The sequence below is a fragment of the Pongo pygmaeus genome, chromosome 9, assembly GCF_028885625.2.
Source record: "Pongo pygmaeus isolate AG05252 chromosome 9, NHGRI_mPonPyg2-v2.0_pri, whole genome shotgun sequence".
NCBI lineage: Eukaryota > Metazoa > Chordata > Mammalia > Primates > Hominidae > Pongo > Pongo pygmaeus.
Genome location: NC_072382.2, coordinates 10,359,029 through 10,379,788, shown reverse-complemented (window position 1 = coordinate 10,379,788; position 20,760 = coordinate 10,359,029). Strand labels below are relative to the sequence as shown.

The window sequence follows — 20,760 nt, the reverse complement described above, 5'->3', positions numbered from 1 at the left end:
TCTCTTTCTCTCTCTTTTTTTTTTTTTGAGATGGAGTTTCGCTCTTGTTGCCCAGGCTGGATTGCAGTGGTGCGATTTTGGCTCACCGCAACCTCTGCCTCCTGGGTTCAAGCGATTCTCCTGCCTCAGCCTCCCGAGTAGCTGGGATGACAGGCATGAGCCACCATGCCTGGCTAATTTTGTATTATTAGTAGAGATTGGGTTTCTCCATGTTGGTCAGGCTGGTCTCGAACTCCGGACCTCAGGTGATCCGCCCGCCTCAGCCTCCCAAAGTGCTGGGATGATGGGCGTGAGCCACCATGCCCGGCCTTGATCCTTGATATTATTAATACTAAAGATAATAATCAGGTTGGGTGTGGTGGCTCACACCTGTAATCCCAGCACTTTGGGAGGCTGAGGTGGGCAGATCACCTAAGGTTGGGAGTTTGAGACCAGCCTGGCCAACATGGTGAAACCCCATCTCTACTAAAAAAAATAGAAAAATTAGTCAGGCATGGTGGCGCATGCCTGCAATCCCAGCTCTGTAGGGAGCTGAGGCAGAAGAATCGCTTGAACCCAGGAGATAGAGGTTGTAGTAAGCTGAGATTGCTCCACCATACTCCAGCCTGGGTGATAGGGCGAGACTCCGTCTCAATAATAATAATAATAATAATAATAATAATAATAATAATCACCCCTGGGACATTTAATGAAGGCTTGTGCTGGGCATCAACGCCTGGAATTCTGGCAACAACGAGAGGATCACTCCCATTTCCAGAGGCATTTCAAAAGGGCTGAACAGCTGGCTGTGCTCCTCTGCTACCAATCCTGCGTGGTTTCCTGTGGCGTGGTCAAGCCCAGCTCACCTTGACTATAGGTGCCCCTTGCTCCTTGCGCTCTTGCCCCACTGCCTTCTTTTAGTTGGCTCTGCCACTTAAAAGCTGTGTGACCTTAGGCAAATTACTTAACCTCTCTGTTCCCTCCTCTATAAAATGGAGATAATCCATAGTCCTTATTTCACAGACTAGTCCAGAGCCAACACGTTAGTAAGTGTAAAGCACTTATAACCATGCCTAGCTCAAGGGAAGCCCGTGTTTGCTATGATGTCATTATTACGCCATATTTCATCAAATCTAAGATGTTGGCCAGACATAGTGGTGCACGCCTGTAATCCCAGCACTTTGGGAGGTCAAGGCAAGCGGATTGCTTGAGACCAGGAGTTCAAGACCAGCCTGGGCAACATGGTGAAACCCCATCTTTACAAAAAATACAAAAATTAGTCGGGTGGATGGTGGATGTCTGTGGTCCCAGATACTGAGGAGGCTGAGATGGGAGGATCCCTTGAGCCAGGGAGGTTGAGGCTACAGTGAGTTGTGATTGCATCACTGCACTCCAGCCTGGGTGACAGAGATCCTGTCTCAAAACAAAAAACAAAAAAAACTAAGATGTCATCGATTATAAAAATGTCACTAAGAAAAGAGAATGCTGCCAGTTAACGATGTCCCAAGGTTCTTTCATCACTAGACTTTTTCTTTTATATTTCCCGAAAGAGCTCTGTTTCACTTAAATGTAGATTCTCATCATATATATTTCTCATGCACACACAAAAAGGATAATAGAAGCAAAATAAATTGGTTACCATGTTCAGAAAACTCCTTCACATTTGGAGTCCGACTCGTGTGAATCATTTTTGGTCTGAGAGTCGTGATGTCTGTGTCTCTCTGCCACCTCCTTCTCTGAGTCCTTGAGAGTTCTACGGAGAGCAGTACTGCTGCAAACATTCCATAAAACAGCCATAAAACAGCCAGGAGCTCTTAAGCCAGCTTTGCAATTGTGCAGAGGAAATGGAGCCGACTTTTCACTCTGCTCTGGGAGTGTCACTGACAGGGTGGGGGCGGTAGCTCACACCTGTAATCCCAGCACTTTCGGAGGCCAAGGCGGGCGGATTGCCTGAGGTCAGGAGTTTGAGACCAGCCTGGCCAACATGGTGAAACCCCGTCTCTACTAAAAATACAAAAAAGTATCTGGGCGTGGTGGCAGGTGCCTATAATCCCAGCTACTCAGGTGGCTGAGGCAGGAGAATCGCTTGAACCCGGGAGACGGAGGTTGCAGTGACCCGAAATTGCACCACTACACTCCAGCCTGGGTGACAGACAGAGCGAGACTCCGTCTCACCAAAAAAAAAAAAAAAAAAAAGGGAGTGTCACTGACAAGCCTGGTTCCCTTCCCCTGGGGTTTCCCACCATTTGAGTCCCAGGGCTAAAAAGGGTTCTGCTTGCCTCTAGGATTTCTTCCAAGCTGCTGACACTCTTCTGAAGGATTTGATGCTGGTGCTTTTTAGGTGTGGGTCCTGACAGTGATGTTGGGACTGCAGCTAGCCAGACAACAACTGTACCATGTAAACTCACTTCAGAGGTGTAGAATGGGGGCTGCGTGAGGCAGCTCACACTGTCATCTCAGCACTTCAGGAGGCCAAGGCAGGAGGATCACTTGAGCCCAGGAGTTCGAGACCAGCCCGGGCAACACAGTGAGACTCTGTTTCTACAAAAAACAAGCAAAAGAATTAGCCAGGTGTGGTGGCACACACCCATAGTCCCAGTTACTCAGGAGGCTGAAGTAGGAGGATTGCTTAAGCCCAGGAGGTTGAAGTTGCAGTGAGTTGTGATCTTGCAGCTGCACTCCAGCCTAGGTCACAGATTGAGACTCTGTCTCTTAAAAACAAAACAAAACAAAAAAAGTGAAATGTGAACATTAAGCATCTTGGAGTAGATAAAACATGCATAATTTCCAATCTTTATGCTGACCATGCTTCCAGCTGCCTCAGAGCAGTTGCACATTCTGTTCCTCTTGCCTGGAATACCCTCCCTTCCTTTCCACTTTGCCCTGTTAACCCAGCCATCCCTGATCTCATGCCTACTCCAGGATGCCTTCCCTGATCATCCTGCCAAGGTCAAATCCCCTCCCCTTCATAGCACCTAGTACAGCTACAACAGTCTCGAGTGTATAGAGGATGGGGTGGGGTGAGGTGACAGGAGTGATGCTCCCTTCTGTCTGGGGTTCAGGGGAGGCTTCTTGGAGGAGCATCTGAACCAGGCTTCCCAGGGGATGTGGTTTGGGTAACTTTGAGAAACACTGAAGGGAAAAGAAAGGATGCTGTAGTGAGTGAAGCCTGGCATTTGGGAAGATGGGTGTGCGGGTGCCCAGACTCACCAAGCAAGGCCCAGAGCCCTTTTGAGGCCCTTGAAGGTCGCAGGCTGGAGTCATCCTCTCCAGTTTCAGTTTGAGAAAACAAGGCCCAGAGAGGTGAAGGGCTGTCTGGTCATTGCCCATGGAGCCAGGGGAGCTCTGGGCCTTCCACCGCCAACCTCTGGGCTAGCCCTGCAGAGATGCTGGGAGGATGCAGGGAGGTGAGGTGGGGGCTGAGGTAGGACTCAGACTGCCCAGGCCCGCCTGCACCCGGAAGGAGGAAGCTGCACAGGGTGTCTGTGGCTGGCCCCGGGATCCCCCACTCGGGGACTTCCTCTTCCTCTCAGGGCAGGTGCAGCTGCCACAGCGAGACCGGCACCCTGACCCTGGCATGGAGAGGGGCAAGGGGCCCAGGCTCAGAGACTTCCTGAGTGGGAGTCTGGCTACCTGGGTGAGGGGGCAGGTGGCAGCGGGTTGGGGAGGGGAAGTGAGCCCCAGCCAGGGGCTGGTGCTGGTGTTGGCGCTGGCCGGGGGAGGGTGAGGCAGAGCCAGGCCGGGGGGGAGGGCTGGGTTCAAATGTGGGGGATGGAGATATGGTGTGGGGGGCTGTGGTGAGGGAAGAGGGAACAGAGGCACTCAGAGGACGGGTGAGAAGGGGTGCTTGGGCTCACTGGGGCAGGTCGGAGGGGCTCAGGGTTCACTCTGCTGGTCGGCTGACCCCTCTGGCTCCTCACAGGCGCTGGGACTGGCCGGGCTGGTCGGGGAGGCGGAGGAGTCGGAGGGGGAAGAAGAGGAAGAGGAGGAAGAGCCGCCCCTTTGGTTGGAGAAGAGGTTCCTGCGCCTCAGCGATGGGGCCCTGCTCCTCCGGGTGCTGGGCATCATGTAAGGGGCATCGGGCCGGGGCGGTGGCGGGGAAGGATCTGAGGGGAGGGGAAGCGGGTGGGCGGGGCCTGAGGGACGGTGGGCGAGGCCTGTTGACCGGAGGCGGGTCCTCGAGCCCACCTCCGGCCCATAGTGCCCCCAGCTCCCGAGGGGGACCTCGGATGCTCAGAGGCCTTGACGGACCTGCTGCCTGGCGAGTGTGGAACCTGAACCACCTGTGGGGCCGACTGAGGGACTTCTACCAGGTAAGGGGTCTCGAGAGAAAGGCGGAGACGGGAGGGGAAGGGGAGCCACTTCGGGAAGGCCCCTCATATAGTCTGCCCCTCTGCCTCCAGGAGGAGCTGCAGCTGCTGATCCTATCGCCACCCCCAGACCTCCAGACATTGGGATTCGACCCTCTCTCAGGTGCTCTCCCCACCCACCCCCTCCTGCCTCTGCCCCCGTACTACTCTACCTTCCCCGCCCCAGTTAACCCCTTGTGGCATGTGCCTTGCAGAAGAAGCGGTGGAGCAGCTGGAAGGCGTTCTTCGGCTACTGTTGGGAGCGTCAGTACAGGTGAGCCGGCGGTGGGAAGGAAAGGTTAGGGTCGAGCTTTGGCGGCAGAGGAGGGAGATCCTGCACCAGCTCTCCTTCCTGTCTCCCCTCAGTGTGAGCACCGGGAACTCTTCATCCGCCACATCCAGGGCCTCAGTCTCGAGGTCCAGAGCGAGCTGGCCGCTGCCATCCAGGAGGTACTGAGACGGGTCGGCAGCCCAGACTGGTATGGCACCTGGGACGCCCTTGCCACACCGCAGCTTCCACTGAACTGCTCTCCCTGCGCCCCAGGTGACCCAGCCGGGGACCGGCGTGGTGCTGGCACTGTCTGGGCCAGAGCCTGGGGAGCTGGCACCTGCCGAGCTGGAGATGCTGTCCCGGAGCCTGATGGGGACACTGTCGAAGCTGGCACGGGAGCGTGACCTGGGGGTCCAGGTAGGGGCAGCAGGAGCATCGTGGACTCAGCTTGGGGAACTGGAGGACCATCAGGGAGCCGGTTGTGCAAGGGAGGTGGAAGTTTGGGGCCCAGGCATGGGGTTGTGGTCTGAGGTCTTGGGCCATCGGGGATGTCACAACCAGATAGCCCAAGACCCCAGACCACAATCCCATGTCTGGCGTTGTGGTTGGGGGTCGATGTGCAGAGGCGTTGGATAAATTAGTCCTGACCCTTGACCCCTGACCTACAGCGGCTGGCTGAACTGCTGCTGGAGCGAGAACCCCTCTGCTTGAGGCCTGAGGCTCCCTCTAGGGCTCCCGCTGAGGGCCCCTCGCACCATCTGGCCCTGCAGCTGGCCAACGCCAAGGCTCAGCTGCGGCGTCTGCGGCAGGAGCTGTGAGTGTGCGCAGCCTGGGAAGGGGACTGAGTGGAGAGGGGCAGATTAAGCCTGGATGGGACCCTAGCCCTGGTGGCTACAGGAGGGGTCAGGCCTGGGAAGGGCTGGGGGTTGTGGGCCCCCAGACCCTCCCCAGCCTCCCCTTCCCTCCAGGGAGGAGAAGGCCGAGCTGCAGCTAGACTCCCAGGCCGAGGTGCAGGGTTTGGAGGCCGAAATAAGAAGGCTCCGCCAGGAGGTGCGCTCACATGCTCCCCGCCACCGCGGCATTCCTTAACCTCCCCGCACCCGGTCCCATTGCCTCCCTCCCAACCCGGCTCCTTCCCGTCCCTAATCCCTCTGGCCCGCGGCTGGCTGTTCTCAGCTCCACACCGTCTGGCCCAGGCCCAGGCGCTGTCGGGACAGGCCAAGCGGGCCGAGCTGTACCGCGAGGAGGCAGAGGCGCTGCGGGAGCGGGCCAGCCGCCTGCCCCGCCTGCAGGAGGAGCTGAGGCGCTGCCGCGAGCGACTGCAGGCGGCTGAGGCCTGCAAGAACCAGCTGGAGGTGAGGCGGAGACGGGGCCGTGGGGCGGGGCGTGCGCGAGGGGGCGGGCCAGGAGGAGGGGCGAGATTGGGTCCCGAGGGGAGAGAGGCAGGTTCTCTGGAGGGGACAGTCACGGGTGGAGATATGGGTGAGGACAAATTCAGGGAGGTGGTGTCTGGGAAAGGGCCTCCAGAGGATGGGGCAGGTGGAGGGGAGAGGTGGGGGCTGTGTAAGTGATGCAGCCTCGGAAGGAAGGCGGTTCCTGGGGAGGAGGGGCGGGGCATGGACAGAAGGGCGGGGCCTGCACAAAGGGCGGGGCCAGGGGCGAGGGAGAAAGTACCTGAAGAGATCTTGGTGGGAAGAAGATGGAAGAGAGTGGCGGGGCCTAGAGACTGATGGGGTGCAGGGTGGGGGAGGGAGGCAGGGTCTGTGACAGGCTGAGGGGAAGGAGTTTGGGACCCTCAGGCCCTGGAGTGCATGGGGGCTGCTTGGCTACCGGTTCTCCCTGCTCTCCCACCAGGAGGAGCGGGTGCTCTCAGGGGTGCTGGAGGCCTCCAAGGCGCTGCTGGAAGAGCAGCTGGAGGCTGCCCGAGAGCGCTGCGCCCGGCTGCACGAGACCCAGCGCGAGAACCTGCTGCTGCGGACCCGGCTGGGCGAGGCCCATGCGGTAAGGTCGCCAGAGTGATCCCAGTTGGGTTGCCCCGTCACCCCATGACCCCATCGATTCCCTAGGGGTCCCTAGTGATTCCTGCAACCTCTGCTCTTGGTGACCTCTAGTGACCTTCCGACCTACACACTTGGCCTGGCCACGGTGTGGAGGGCTTGTCTGACCCTGCCCTCACCCCCAGGAGCTGGACTCTCTGCGGCATCAGGTGGACCAGCTGGCTGAGGAGAATGTGGAGCTGGAGCTGGAGCTTCAGCGGAGCTTGGAGCCACCTCCAGGATCCCCTGGGGAGGGTGAGGGACCCCAGTGGAGGGGCTGGGGTGGGGGCTGCCTATGCTTTCCAGCAGGTGTATTGGGGAGAGCCTCTGACTTCCTCCCTTCCCCCAAGCCTCTGGGGTGTGTATGTGAGGAGCCAGGCAGTAAGGGAGGGGTCCTGACCTCATCTCTCATCCTCAGCACCCCTGGCAGGAGCGGCCCCCTCGCTGCAAGATGAGGTGAGGGAGGCAGAGGCTGGGCGGCTTCGGACACTTGAGAGGGAGAACCGGGAGCTTCGGCGGCTGCTTCAGGTGCTTCAGGGGCAGCCAGGGGGCCAGGTGAGTCCCCTCCCCCAGGGTCCTGGCCGGCCCTTCCCCTAGTCCCTCCCTGGGCCTGACTGTCCCTCTCCTATGCCCTCAGCACCTCCTGCTGGAGGCACCGAGAGAGGACCCTGTGCTTCCGGTGCTGGAGAAGGCTCCCCAGACTCCTGTGGCCTCCGACCACAGCCCTCAGGGCTTGGTTCAGAAGGCAAGCGATGGAGGCCCCCAGGCCTTGGACTTGGCTCCCCCAGCATTAGACTCAGTGCTCGAGGGGTCAGCTGAGTGTCCCCAGGCACCTGATTCAGACCCACAGGAGGCAGAGAGTCCCCTTCAGACAGCTGCCATGGACCCCCAGGCCTCAGACTGGTCCCCCCAAGAGTCAGGCTCTCCTGTGGAGACACAGGAGTCCCCGGAGAAGGCTGGCCATAGATCCTCTCTCCAGAGCCCTGCCTCTGTGGCCCCACCTCAGGGTCCAGGGACCAAAATTCAGGCCCCGCAGTTACTGGCAGGAGAGACCAACGGAAGAGAGGCTCGGCAAGGTGAATTGGTGCCTGAGGCCTGGGGGTTGAGACAGGAGGGCCCTGAGCACAAGCCAGGGCCTTCGGAGCCCAGCTCTGTGCAGCTGGAGGAGCAGGAGGGCCCAAACCAGGGCCTGGACCTGGCCACGGGACAAACAGAGGCCAGAGAGCATAACCAGAGGCTGGAAGGGACGGTCGGGGACCCAGCCTGGCAAAAACCACAGCAGAAGTCAGAAGGGGCTCTTGAGGTCCAGGCCTGGGAAGGCCCAATCCCAGGGGAGAGCCTGGCCAGTGGTGTCGCAGAGCAGGAGGCCCTCAGGGAGGAGGTGGCACAGTTGAGGAGAAAGGCTGAGGCCCTTGGAGCTGAGCTGGAAGCCCAGGCCCGCAAGCTGGAGGCCCAAGACATGGAGACTGCCCGCCTCTCCAAGGAGCTGGCCCAAGCGCGAAGGGCAGAGGCCGAGGCCCACCGGGAGGCAGAGGCCCAGGCCTGGGAGCAAGCCCGGCTGCGGGAGGCAGTGGAGGCTGCCGGCCGGGAGCTGAAGGCTGCGTCCCAGGAACGGGAGGCGCTGGTGGAGGCGCTGGCAGCAGCGGGCCGGGAGCGGAGGCAGTGGGAGCGTGAGGGGTCCAGGCTGCGGGCCCAGTCGGAGGCCACCGAGGAACGGATGCAGGCGCTGGAGAGCGAGGGCCGCCAGCACTTGAAGGAGGCTGAGAAGGAGCGCCAGGAGAAGGAGGCCCTCCAGGCGGTAGGTCAGGTCGGGGCTCACCACTGGGTTTGGGAAGCAGGGTTCCGGGCTGTTGGGAGTTACTGATTCCATCAGCAGCTGTTCGGTGGGTGCCCAGCACCGAGCTGGGGCTGGAGATAGAAAGGCCAAGTCCACCCCTGCCTTCCAAAGGTGTGCCTGGCCTGGGGCACGGAGCCATGTCCACTGTGTGATGGGGGCGCTGTGGGAGGGGGTGGGACTGCCTGGTGCACATCTCGGCTCTCTGGCTGCAGCAGTCGACTCACCTCCACCCCAGGCCTCCTTCTGTAAAACAGGGGTACTATTCCTGGCCACCTGGGCCGGTCTTAGGAGGACCTTGGGAGACAGTAGCTGTAAAGGTCTGGTTCATGCTGGCAAGGGTATGTTGTAAGTCTTCAAGCACTGGTTATTCAGAGCCAAGTGCTACGAGAGCCCGTGGGAGGGTGAGCTGATGCCCAAGTGGAGGCAAGGAGGCTTTAGGAGGAGTGACCACAGTGTCACTAGGTGGGGAGGACATTTTGTCCAGAGGGAATGGCATGTGCAAAGACAAAGGCATTAAAGACGCTCAGGGGCCGGGTGTGGTGGCTCACACCTGTAATCCCAGCACTTTGGGAGGCCGAGGTGGGTGGATTACTTGAGGTCAGGAGTTCTATACCAGCCTGGCCAACATGGTGAAACCCTGCCTCCACTAAAAATACAAAAATCAGCCAGGCCTGGTGGCAGGCACCTGTAATCTCAGTTACTTGGGAGGATGAGGCAGGAGAATTGCTTGAACCTGGGAGGTGGAGGTTGCAGTGAGCTGAGATTGTGCCACTATACTCCAGCCTGGGCAACAGAGTGAGACTCTGTCTCAAAACAAACCAACAAACACCATCCAACGAAACAAACAAACAAAAAAAGAATGCTCAGGGCCCAGGAGGAAGGGGAGATGAGGGCCAGCTTTGAATGTGTTGGTCCTCCCTCCCCAGGCAGGGAAAGCCAGGGCAGAACTGTGTGGGGCTGGGCTTGAGAAGGGTCACTTTGGTGGACAGGGGAGCTTGGGGCTATCAGGAGGCAGTGACCATGGTGTAAGTGGCAGAGGAAGCTGACTAGGGTGGCATGGGAGTGGGGGTGAGAGAAGGACTGGACACTTTTTTCTTTTTGAGACGGAGTGTCCCTCTGTTGCCCAGGCTGGAGTGCAGTGGGGCGATCTTGGCTCATTGCAACCTCCGCCTCTCAGGTTCAAGAGATTCTCCCACCTCAGCCTCCTGAGTAGCTGGGAGTACAGGCACACGCCACCACGTCTGGCTAATTTTTGTATTTTTTTTTTTTTTTTTTTTGAGACGGAGTCTCGCTCTTTCGCTCAGGCCGGACTGCGGTGGCGCTATCTCGGCTCACTGCAAGCTTCGCCTCCCGGGTTCACGCCATTCTCCTGCCTCAGCCTCCTGAGTAGCTGGGACTACAGGCATCCGCCACCGCGCCCGGCTAATTTTTTGTATTTTTAGTAGAGACGGGGTTTCACCATGTTAGCCAGGATGGTCTCGATCTCCTGACCTTGTGATCCACCCGCCTCGGCCTCCCAAAGTGCTGGGATTACAGGCGTGAGCCATCGCGCCCGGCCAATTTTTGTATTTTTAGTAGAGATGGGGTTTCATCATGTTGGCCTGGCTAGTTTCTTTCTTTTCTTTTCTTTTCTTTTTTTTTTTGAGACAGAGTCTCCCTCTGTCGCCAGGCTGGAGGCATGATCTCGGCTCACTGCAACCTCCACCTCCCAGGTTCAGGCGATTTTCCTGCCTCAGCCTCTCGTGTAGCTGGGACTACAGGCAAGCGCCACCATGCCCAGCTAATTTTTTGACTTTTTAGTAGAGACAGGGTTTCACCATGTTGGCCAGGATGGTCTCGATCTCTTGACCTTGTGATCTGCCTGCCTCAGCCTCCCAAAGTGCTGAGATTACAGGCGTGAGCCACCGCGCCTGGCCAACACACTTTTACTTATTCATTTAAACATGTTTACAGGCATCTTCTTGGTGCCAGGCCCTGTACCAGGCTCTGGGCACACAGCAGTGACCAGGAAGCTAGCACTCCAGTGTTTGGGCATGGCTTCAGCTTCCTTCCAAGCTAAGGAAGGGGTTAGGGCTTTTGCCATGGGGGACTGGGCGGTCACTGAAGGCTCCCCAATGGGCAAAGTGGTCAGGTCTGCGTGTGAAAAGGCTCCAGGAAGGGTGTTTGGGCCAATGGGCCCCAGTGCTAGGGGACCTGTGAGACTGCAACACAGGTAGGAACTGAGTCATCCTGCACAGGCAGTTTCCAGTCCCATTTCTGTACAGACAAGGACCCTGAAATTCAGGGAGGAAGAGTAATTTGCTCAGAGATCCCTTATGAGGATAGGGGGTGGGGAGCACACTGCTGGGTAGAAGTGGGGTCAGGCATTGTGCAAGATAGGCCCAGGGTAAGGAGGTTCTGGCGAATGTGAGAGGGAAGGTGAGAGACCGTCTCTGGGGTCCACTCTGTGGGGTATGGCTGAGATGCTGTCTGGCTGGGCGACCTGCCTACTTTCCAGCTGTGTGGCTTGGGGCAAGTTACTTAATCTCTCTGAGTCTCAGTTTTCTCACCAGTAAAACTAGAATAAAAATTGTACCTGCCTCGGCCGGGCACAGTGGCTCACGCCTGTAATCCCAGCACTTTGGGAGGCTGAGGTGGGCAGATGACCGGAGGTCAGGAGTCCGAGACCAGCCTGGCCAACATGGCTCTACTAAGTATACAAAATATACTTAGTATATTTTCCAGCCCGACTCTACTAAAAATACAAAATTAGTCGGGTGTGGTGGCACGCACCTGTAATCCCAGCTACTCGGGAGGCTGAGGCAGGAGAATTGCTTGAACCCAGGAGGCAGAGGTTGCAGTGAGCCAAGATCGCGCCACTGCAGTCCAGCCTGGGTGACAGAGCAAGACTCCGTCTCAAAAAAAAAAAAAAAAAAAAAAAAAATTGTACCTGCCTCACAGGATCCTGTAAGATAATGAGCGTAGGGAACTTGGGGCAATGCCTGGCACCTAGAATGGACCTGTTCCATGGGAGGGAATGGCAGCAGGTAGGCAGTGAAGGTGAGGGTAGGGCTGGTGGGCTGGAAGAGCCGGCTCCAAGGACTGAGAGGGTGGGGGAAGCTGGGGCCAAAGGGGAGTTTTGTGAGATTTCCTGGTTGGAGCAGGAGAAGGTGGCTGGCCAGGGGGAGGTCGGGGAACCAGGGGCCTCTCAGGTTGTCCACTGGGTGGGGAAGCCTCCCAGGCTGGGGGGAGGGAGCCCTAGGAGGGCTGTGGCCAGGGCCTGGAGGAGGGCAGGGCAGGGGCTGGGCGGGAGGTTCTAGTCACCATGCCTCCTACCCCAGTACTTGCGCTAGTGGCTGTCAGCCAGCCAGGCAGCAGTGCCTCATGGGACTTGTAGTTTTTCAGGGAGAGGTGGTGGCCAAGGGTGTCAGGAGGTGCAGTGCCCCTTGGGCAAGGCCTAGGTGCAGTTATTAAGCCAGGAAGGTAGTTTTCAGCAGCAAGGCTTGTAGGCTTGGCTTCCAAGGCAGGATTTGGCTGGCAGCTGGTCATGGCCGGCTGTCTCCGAAGCTTCATCCTGCCAGGCCCCCCACGTGGCAGAATGGTTTGGTCTCCCTCCCTCTGGGGCCCACAGGCCAGAATGGGCCTCCCGTCTCCTTCCAAAGTGGTGCAGCCCAACCGCCAAAGGCCACAGGTCACCTGGCTGGCAGCATCCTGGCACCCCCTGCTCCCCAGCCCCCCAGCCCCCACTGTTAACTCCCGAGTTCCTGTCCCGTCAGCCCTCCGTGGCCTTTTCCCTGTAGCCAAGGTCTCTCACCAGACCCGCCTCTGCTGAGCCTCTCTAGCTGTCTAGCTGTCACATGGCTGGGGTGGCAGCCCACCGGGCACGTCCACCTTTCACTGCGCACGTGAAGAACCGTGGGCTCAGAGAGGTGACGGCACTTGCCCAACATGTGTCACTGACTCCTAGCCCAGGGGCCTTCCTCATGCCCTGCCAGGCTTATGACCCCCAGCTCTTTCATGCCCAATTTCGAGGGCACCAGGCTTTGCTCCCATTTTATAGATGGGGAAGTAGAGCCCAAAGGCTTAACGAGACGTGGCCAGGATGGCAGGTCAAGGGCAGAAAGGCAGCTCTCTCGACTCTCAGGCCTCTGTCTCCTGCCCCCTTGCCCTGAGCCTGCTCTGCCTGCCCTCAGGAGCTGGAGAAAGCTGTGGTGCGGGGCAAGGAATTGGGGGCCCGGCTGGAGCATCTGCAGCGTGAGCTGGAGCAGGCGGCTCTCGAGCGCCGGGAATTTCTGCGAGAACAGGAAAGCCAGCACCAGAGGTGGGGACAGGGCTGAGGGGAAGAATGAGGGAGCAGGGGTGTGGTAGGGCGAGGGTGGGGTGGGGCTGGGTGCCAAGGATTCTCCTGGCAGGTACCAGGGCTTGGAGCAGCGGCTGGAAGCTGAGCTGCAGGCGGCGGCGACCAGCAAGGAGGAGGCGCTGATGGAGCTCAAGACCAGGGCCCTGCAGCTGGAAGAGGAGCTGTTCCAGGTGATGCCTGCCAGCCTGGGAGCTGGGGGCCATGCCACACTGCCCTCCATCCCATAAGCAGATGCCAGGGTCATCTGTGCTCCTGGTCTTGCCCCTGGATTCTTGGCTAGCTACTTGTCTCACTCCCCATGTGGGGCCTATTGGAGGGAGCACTGTGCTGGAAGTCAGGTGGCCATGTTGACTTATCCGGGGTCTCATTTTCCCCATTCTGCACATGGACAGAACTTCTGCTGTGGATGACTGCTCCGCCTGTCTCACCCGAGGTCCCCCACTGTCTAGGGAGCTCAGTGCTTGGCATCAAGGAAGCCAGCGATGGTTTCTGATGCCCAGGCTGTGTGCGGGCTCCATACGGAGGGTGGGGTGGTGGTGGGGCCCAATCCCAGGCTGCCATCCTCAGGGAGCTCACATTCCAGTCAGGATAGAGGCAAGAAAACAGGTGACAATAACTAGGTGCCACGGGCTGTGAGGAGGCCATGCAGGGGCTTGGGAGGGTGGCACCCAGCAAGATACCCAGCAAGTGCACGTGAGTCAATCAGGGAAGGTTTTGTGGAGAAGGTGGGGTTGAAACAGGCTTAGAGAAGGCCCCACACAGTGGCTCACGCCTGTAATCCCAGCACTTTGGGAGGCCAAGGCGGGTGGATCACCTGAGGTCAGGAGTTTGAGACCAGCGTGACCAATATGGTGAAACCCCATTTCTACTAAAAATACAAAAATCAGGCTGGGCATGTGGCTCACACCTGTAATCCCAGCACTTTGGGAGGCCGAGGCAGATGGATCATGAGGTCAGGAGATCGAGAGCATCCTGACAAACACCGTGAAACCCCGTCTCTACTAAAAATACAAAAAAAAAAAAAAAAAAGAAATTAGCTGTTAGCTGGGCATGGTGGTGGGCGCCTGTAGTCCCAGCTACTCAGGAGGCCGAGGCGGGGGAATTGCTTGAACCCGGAAGGAGGGGATTGCAGTGAGCCGAGATCGCGCCACTGCACTCCAGCCCAGGTGACAGAGTGAGACTCCGTCTCAAAAAAATCCAAAAAAACAAAAACAAAAACAAACCCTAAAAATTAGCCGGGCGTGGTGGCCCACATCTGTAGTCCCAGCTACTCGGGAGGCTGAGGCAGGAGAATTGCTTGAACCCAGGAGGCGGAGGTTGCAGTGAGCGGAGATCACACCTCTGCACTCCAGCCTGGGTGACAGAGTGAGACTCTGTCTCAAAACAAAAACAAAAACAAACCAAAAACCAAAAACCAAAGAGGCTTAGAGGAGTAGTGGGATGGAGAGGTGTTATGAGCAGAAGGCTCTACCGCAGATAGAGAGAAGCTGAGAAGGGCAGGGTGGAGACGGTGGAGCTTCAGGAACCAGGAGCAGGGACTTGTGGGATCCAAGGGAAGGCATGGGATTGGGGCGGGGTGGACCGGGCTAAATGCTGCTGGCAGGGCAGGCCCATAAGCGCAGGTCCTTGCGGCATCCCCAAGGCACTGTGGCTGCCCCGCATGACCTCCCAGGGACTCTCCTTGCAGCTGCGCCAGGGCCCCTCAGGGCTGGGGCCCAAAAAGTGTGCGGAGCCTCGGCTGGTGGAGACCCAGAACGTGCGGCTTATCGAGGTGGAGCGCAGTGTGAGTGTGGGCCCACAGTGGGCCCTGGGGAGGTGCCCCCTGCAGTGTGAGTGTGGGTCCACAGTGGACCCTGGGCTGGGGGGTATCCCGTGCAGTGTGGGTGTGGACTCACAGTGGGCCCTGGGCGGAGAGGTGCCCTGTGCAGTGTGAGTCCTGGGGAGGTGCCCCGTGCAGTGTGAGTGCGGGCCCATAGTGGGCCCGGGGGTGGGGGTGCCCCATGCAGTGTGAGCGTGGGCCTGTGGTAGGCACTGGGGGGTGCCCCCGCCACCTGGCTACCGCTAACCCCCACTTCTGGGCAGAATGCGACGCTGGTGGCAGAGAAGGCAGCTTTGCAGGGGCAGCTGCAGCACCTGGAGGGGCAGCTGGGGAGCCTGCAGGGCCGTGCCCAGGAGCTGCTGCTGCAGAGCCAGCGGGCGCAGGAGCACAGCAGCCGCCTGCAGGTGGGTGGTGGCCCGGGTGCCCATCCCTGCCCATGTACTGCCCCCTCCTGCCCCTTTTGGATCGTCCTGTGGCCTTTTTCTATCCCAGCTCCCCACTTCTTCCCCAGTCTCATTTATCCTTGTCCTCTGACCCCAGCCACCATTTTGCACCATCCTCCCTGCTGCTGTCTCCTCCTACCTGCCACCAGCCCCCACATCTACAGCCATGTCGCCCTGCCCTCTCACCATCTCAGCCCTCCCCTCCACAGGGCGCCATTAGTCCCATTCTGCCCTGTGCCCCTCCTGGACAGCCTGGCCCAGCCAGCCTCTGCCGCCTCTCCCCTGCTCACCATCAGCCTCTGGCTGGGGCTTGTACTGCCTGCTGTGCCCCCAGCCTTTGCCTCCTCCACAGCTCTCTCCTTGTCTTGGGCCCTACCCTCTGCCCTTCGCCCCCCGCCTCTCACTCAATTTCCAGCCAGGGGTTCCTCCCCAGCAGCCCCTGCTTCCCTCCTCCATCCTAGGCCGAGAAGTCTGTGCTGGAGATTCAGGGCCAGGAGCTGCACCGGAAGCTGGAGGTGCTGGAGGAGGAGGTGCGGGCGGCACGGCAGTCCCAGGAGGAGACCCGTGGGCAGCAGCAGGCCCTGCTTCGGGACCACGAGGCCCTGGCACAGCTGCAGCGGCGGCAGGAGGCCGAGCTAGAGGGACTGCTGGTGCGGCACCGAGACCTCAAGGCCAACATGCGGGCACTGGAGCTGGCCCACCGGGAGCTGCAGGGCCGGTGAGCATCACCGAACGCCCAGCTCCTCCCCTGGCACCCCCTATCTGCCAGAGAAGATTCCCCTCGGCAGGTCTGACTCCCCATCAGGAAGCACCTCCACCTCCGCTCTGTGATGCCCCAGCCACTGCTGTGCCCTCTGGGGTAGCTGTGCTCCCCACACTTCTGGGCTGGGCTCCCCGTGGGGTTTACCTGTTGGGAGTGGCGGGCACCTGGCATGGCATTCTGCCCAATGGCTTCCCCTGGGGGACCTATGCGTAGGAGGTGACAGACCCCCCTGCCCCGGGTCCAGATAGTCCAGCCGGCTGCTTGTGGTGGCCATAGGTTCACGCAGCCCTCTTAGCCCCTTGTCCGTCCCAGGCATGAGCAGCTGCAGGCCCAGCGGGCCAGCGTGGAGGCACAGGAGGTGGCCCTGCTGGCAGAGCGTGAACGCCTGATGCAGGATGGGCATCGGCAGCGGGGCCTGGAGGAGGAGCTGCGGAGGCTTCAGAGCGAGCACGACAGGTGCCGGCCCTGCCACAGCCCCTAGCAGCTCTCAGTGGCCCCATCCCAAAAGTGGGTTAGGGGTGTGGGGTCCTGCCTGGCCTCCCCTCCCTGGCATAACTCCTCTGGCCAGCACTCAGACTGAGGACCCAGGTCCCTTGGAGAGCAGCTCTCCTTGCCTCCCAAGGGCTCAGATGCTGCTGGCAGAGGTGTCTCGGGAGCGGGGTGAGCTGCAGGGTGAACGCGGGGAGCTACGGGGCCGGCTGGCGCGGCTGGAGCTGGAGCGGGCACAGCTGGAGATGCAGAGCCAGCAGCTGCGCGAGTCCAACCAGCAGCTGGACCTGAGCGCCTGCCGGCTGACCACGCAGTGTGAGGTGTGGCTGGAGGGCCGGCGGGGTTATGGGCGTGGGTGGGGGTACAGAAAGCCTAGACCCAGGTGGTCCTGAGCTGGGTCCCACCCCCCAAGCCATGCTGCCCCCCTGCCAGCTATTGACACAGCTGCGAAGTGCCCAGGAAGAGGAGAACCGGCAGCTGCTGGCTGAAGTTCAGGCCCTGAGCCGGGAGAACAGGGAGCTCCTGGAGCGCAGCCTGGAGAGCCGGGACCACCTGCACCGCGAACAGCGGGAGTACCTGTGAGTGGGCCGCCTGGGAGCGGGGTGGGGCCTGCATCCCCTTTGGGCGTTCCTGGGGAGATCCCTCAGCGAGGGCCTAGGGACAGGGTTGGAGCTGACCTTCCAGGTCAGTCCGATCTGCGGCACGGGACCAGTGCATCCTCACTGCAGCCTGTGCCTTGCTACTGCCTCGGCCTCCCTGGGCCTCACACCCACCTCTCCCTTCTCACTCCTGCCAGGGACCAGCTTAATGCCCTGCGCCGCGAGAAGCAGAAGCTCGTGGAGAAGATCATGGACCAATATCGCGTGCTGGAGCCTGGGCCCCTGCCCCGGACCAAGTGAGCAGCCCTGTCACCTCCCTCAGGCTGGACATTCTGCTAACCTCTGCCCCTGCCCTGGCCTCTGACCCCAGGCCCAGCTCAGGTCCAGGCCCCATGAAGGTCAACCTGGCCTTTGCCATCCCCAGGACACCCTTTGCTCCCTCCCTCCTCCCTGTCCTGACCCCCTCTTGTGCCCTCTTGCCCCCAGGAAGGGCAGCTGGCTGGCAGACAAGGTGAAGAGGCTGATGCGGCCCCGGCGGGAGGGGGGCCCCCCTGGGGGGCTGCGCCTGGGGGCCGATGGGGCTGGCAGCACCGAGAGCCTGGGGGGCCCCCCGGAGACGGAGCTTCCTGAGGGCAGGGAGGCAGATGGGACAGGTGGGTCTGAGGGTCAGGTGGCCAGGATGGTCCCTGCCCCACATCCTCCGCCCCCACCTTGGCACCTGCCTCACTGCCTGGCCTGCATGCGTAACCCCATTGGCCTTCCCTGAGGCCTGCCCAGCCTGCCCTGATGCCACCAGGGGCTCTTTGCCCTGGGCCCTGCAGGGTCACCCTTGGCCCACACCTCCCTCCTGCCTGTGCTGTCCCCCACCCAGCCTGCCCCATCCGCAGCGGAGCCCAGGATCTGGGAGGTGCAGTGGACTCTAGGGAGAGGTCATTGATCCTAGACTGCAGATGAGGAGACTGAGGCCCCGGGAGGGGAAGCTTTTGCCCAAGGTCATGCAGTGAGTTAGTACGAAAGCCAGCACAGGGCCAGTGTCCTGCTGTCCCCCTCATTTGCCTGGCTCCTCCTCCACCTCTGCCTCTGACCCCCTCCCTGCATGAGCCTCCGCCCCCCACTCCTCTGACCCCTTCCCTGCATGAGCCTTCTGACCCCCTCCCTGCATGAGCCTCAGCCCCCCCTCCCCTCCTCTGACCCCCTCCCTGCATGAGCCTCAGCCCCCCCTCCCCTCCTCTGACCCTCTCCCTGCATAAGCCTCAGCCTCCTCCCCTCCTCTGACCCCCTCCCTGCATGATCCTCAGCCCCCCCTTCCCTTCTCTGACCTCCTCCCTGCAGGAGCCTCAGCCCCCCTCCCCTCGTCTGACCCCCTCCCTGCATGATCCTCAGCCCCCCTTCCCTTCTCTGATCTCCTCCCTGCATGATCCTCAGCCCCCTCCCCTCGTCTGACCCCCTCCCTGCATGAGCCTCAGCCCCCACTCCCCTCGTCTGACCCCCTCCCTGCATGTGCCTCTTGCAGGGTCCCCTTCCCCAGCACCCATGCGCCGGGCCCAGAGCTCCCTCTGCCTGCGGGATGAGACCTTGGCAGGTGGGCAGCGGCGGAAACTCAGCTCAAGGTTCCCGGTGGGGCGAAGCTCTGAGTCATTCAGCCCTGGGGACACCCCTAGGCAACGATTCCGACAGCGCCGTCCAGGCCCCCTGGGGGCACCCATCTCCCACAGCAAAGGTGAGGGACAAGGGTCACTGTACCAGCCAGCCCCCCAACTCTTTGTGGACCCACCAGCTCCTTGGGGGAGGAGGCTTCCTTCTTGTCCCCTGTGTCTCCTGCAAGCTCTGTCTACTTCCGCACTGGCCCTGGGCCCAGTGGTTGCCTTGTGCCTCCCAGGACCTGGTGTGGGATGGGAGAACTCCGCTGAGACCCTCCAGGAGCACGAAACAGATGCCAGCCGAGAGGGTGAGTGGGGGCCTGCGGAAGGAGTAGTATTCTTTGTACCACCTGGGGCTCCTGGCAGAACCTCATTCATCCATTCTCTCATTTGACAATGATCCTTTAACAAGTGCCAGGTGACGTGCTGGCAGGGGACACAGCAGGGAACGTTCTGGTGTGAGGAGGCAGATAGTAAACAATTTGCCTAAAAATAATTATTATCTACAACAGCCCTGTCCACCAGAAATATGGTGTGAACCACATGATAATTTTAACTTTTCCAGTAGGCTCACCAGAAAAAGTGAAAAGAGACAGGTAAAATGGGTTTTAATAACATTTAACTCAATATGCCTACGCTATTACCATTTCAGCATGTAGCCAGTGTAAAAATCATGAATGAGCTATTAGACGTGATTTTTTTTTTTTTTTTTTTTGAGATGGAGTTTCGCTCTTTGGCTCACTGCGACTTCTGCCTCCCAGGTTCAAACAATTCTCCTGGCTCAGCCTCCCAAGTAGCTGGGATTACAGGCATGGGCCACCAAGCCAGGCTAATTTTGTATTATTATTATTATTTTTTTAAGTAGAGACAGGATTTCACCATGTTGGTCAGGCTGGTCTCGAACTCCTGACCTCAGATGATCCACCTGCTTTGGCCTCCCAAAGTGCTGGGATTATAGGCGTGAGCCACTGCACCCAGCCAGACGTGATTTTTTTCATAGTAAGTCTTCGGCAGTTTGGGAGGCCAAGGCAGGCAGATCACTTGAGGCCAGAAGTTAGAGATCAGCCTAGCCAACATGGTGAAATCCCGTCTCTACTAAAAATACAAAAATTAGCCAGGCATGGTGCCCCATGCCTGTAATACCACTTACTCAGGGGGCTGAGGCAGGAGAATCGCTTGAACCTGGGAGGCAGAGGGTGCAGTGAGCCAAGATCACGCCATTGCACTCCAGCCTCGGTGACAGAGTGAGACTGTCTCAAAAACAAAAAAACACAGTAGGTCTTTGAAGCATGTCACAGGCCAGCCCCATCTCACCTACTTAGCTCCGCCCTGGGCAGCTCAGCCCTAGACCCGGCTGGACCATCAGGAGGCGCTAATGCTCTGGGAAGAAAGGAGAGCAGGGGAGGGGTCAGGAGCTCAGGAGCTCTGGGCAGGCTGGTTGGAGTTTTAGTAACTGGGGTGCTGGGGTGGGCCTCAGAGAGGAGGTGAAATTGGAGCAAAGACTTGGAGGGGAGAGTTTGTCCGTGTGGACATACCTGAGAACAGCATTCCGGGCTGAGGGAACAGCAGGCGTGGTGCAGCTGGAAGCGGGGGGTATTGGCAGGTTGGGGGTGGGCAGAAGGTGCTCGAGCCTGTGGGCCTCCTGGGACTCTGGGAGTCCTCCTGAGGGAGGCGGGTCTGAGCTGAGCCTTTTCCTCTAGGCCCCGAGGTACAGGAACCGGAGAAACGTCCCCTCACCCCGTCCCTCAGCCAGTGACGCCGTGGGGACAGCAGGCTTGGGAGTGCAGCCTTCTCGGCACTGGAGTGTCAGCGGAGGCCCCAGGCAGCCCAAGAGCTCAGGGAGCCAGGGCCCCCAAGGGGAGTCTTTGGACAAGGAGGCCTGGGCCCTGAGATCCTCCACGGTCAGCGCCGGGGCCCGGAGATGGAGCCGGGACGAGTGTGTGGACAGGGGGGACGGCTGGCCCCCACGAGCAGCTCCAGGCCGGGGTTCTGCTTCTTCCAGGTGGCTCCCGCTGAGGCAGCGGTCTCTGGGGGATCCCCCAGCTGAAGGAGGTCGGCAGGAGTTGGCAAGAGAACCCCCTGCCCTGTCCAGGTGGGGAGCTGAGTCCCAGTACTGGGGGACTGTGGCCTGGGCTGATCTTGAGCCTTAACTGGACATGAGGGGCATGAGAATAAAGCTGAACTGCAGCCTCCTGA

The 20,760-nt window shown here is 59.8% G+C and overlaps 1 protein-coding gene and 1 long non-coding RNA gene across 5 annotated transcripts in view; one reads left to right on the top strand and one right to left on the bottom strand.

Moving 5' to 3' along the window:
* Nucleotides 1-5,930, bottom strand: part of LOC129008797 (uncharacterized) — an 18,170-nt gene extending 12,240 nt beyond the window's left edge. Inside the window, exons 1-3 of one of the 3 annotated variants that reach the window (XR_010127537.1) lie at nt 3,837-5,930; nt 3,190-3,368; nt 1,619-2,690 (exon numbers count right to left, since the gene is read on the bottom strand). This is a non-coding gene — a long non-coding RNA (uncharacterized LOC129008797). Of the gene's footprint in view, nt 1-1,618; nt 3,446-3,836 lie in introns of those variants that run through there. The other 2 variants (XR_010127538.1, XR_008492580.2) reach the window with 2 other exon arrangements.
* CCDC88B (coiled-coil domain containing 88B) lies at nt 3,494-20,760 on the top strand. Of its 2 annotated transcripts, none has more exons than XM_054441178.2 (27): nt 3,494-3,616; nt 3,902-4,047; nt 4,181-4,292; nt 4,383-4,452; nt 4,544-4,602; nt 4,695-4,778; nt 4,873-5,016; nt 5,268-5,413; nt 5,568-5,649; nt 5,796-5,954; nt 6,454-6,600; nt 6,782-6,890; nt 7,054-7,190; nt 7,273-8,433; nt 12,645-12,772; nt 12,864-12,981; nt 14,499-14,594; nt 14,894-15,034; nt 15,535-15,791; nt 16,149-16,292; nt 16,459-16,645; nt 16,758-16,903; nt 17,122-17,220; nt 17,411-17,577; nt 18,438-18,644; nt 18,804-18,872; nt 20,265-20,760. In XM_054441178.2, the coding sequence occupies exons 1-27, from the start codon at nt 3,557-3,559 to the stop codon at nt 20,318-20,320; spliced, it is 4,431 nt and encodes a 1,476-aa protein (XP_054297153.2). In that variant the 5' UTR covers nt 3,494-3,556; the 3' UTR covers nt 20,321-20,760. The 2 variants fall into 2 exon arrangements, with proteins under 2 accessions (XP_054297153.2, XP_054297151.2); XM_054441176.2 differs by having other exon boundaries at nt 3,505-3,616; nt 18,783-18,872; nt 20,265-20,756.

Bases quoted from the DNA above. Each gene is read 5' to 3' on its own strand.
- CCDC88B (XM_054441176.2), top strand. From the start codon at position 3,557: ATGGAGAGGGGCAAGGGGCCCAGGCTCAGAGACTTCCTGAGTGGGAGT. The intron at 7,191-7,272 runs GTGAGTCCCCTC...CTATGCCCTCAG, and splicing joins AGGGGCAGCCAGGGGGCCAG to CACCTCCTGCTGGAGGCACC. The intron at 16,646-16,757 runs GTGTGGCTGGAG...CCCCCCTGCCAG, and splicing joins GGCTGACCACGCAGTGTGAG to CTATTGACACAGCTGCGAAG.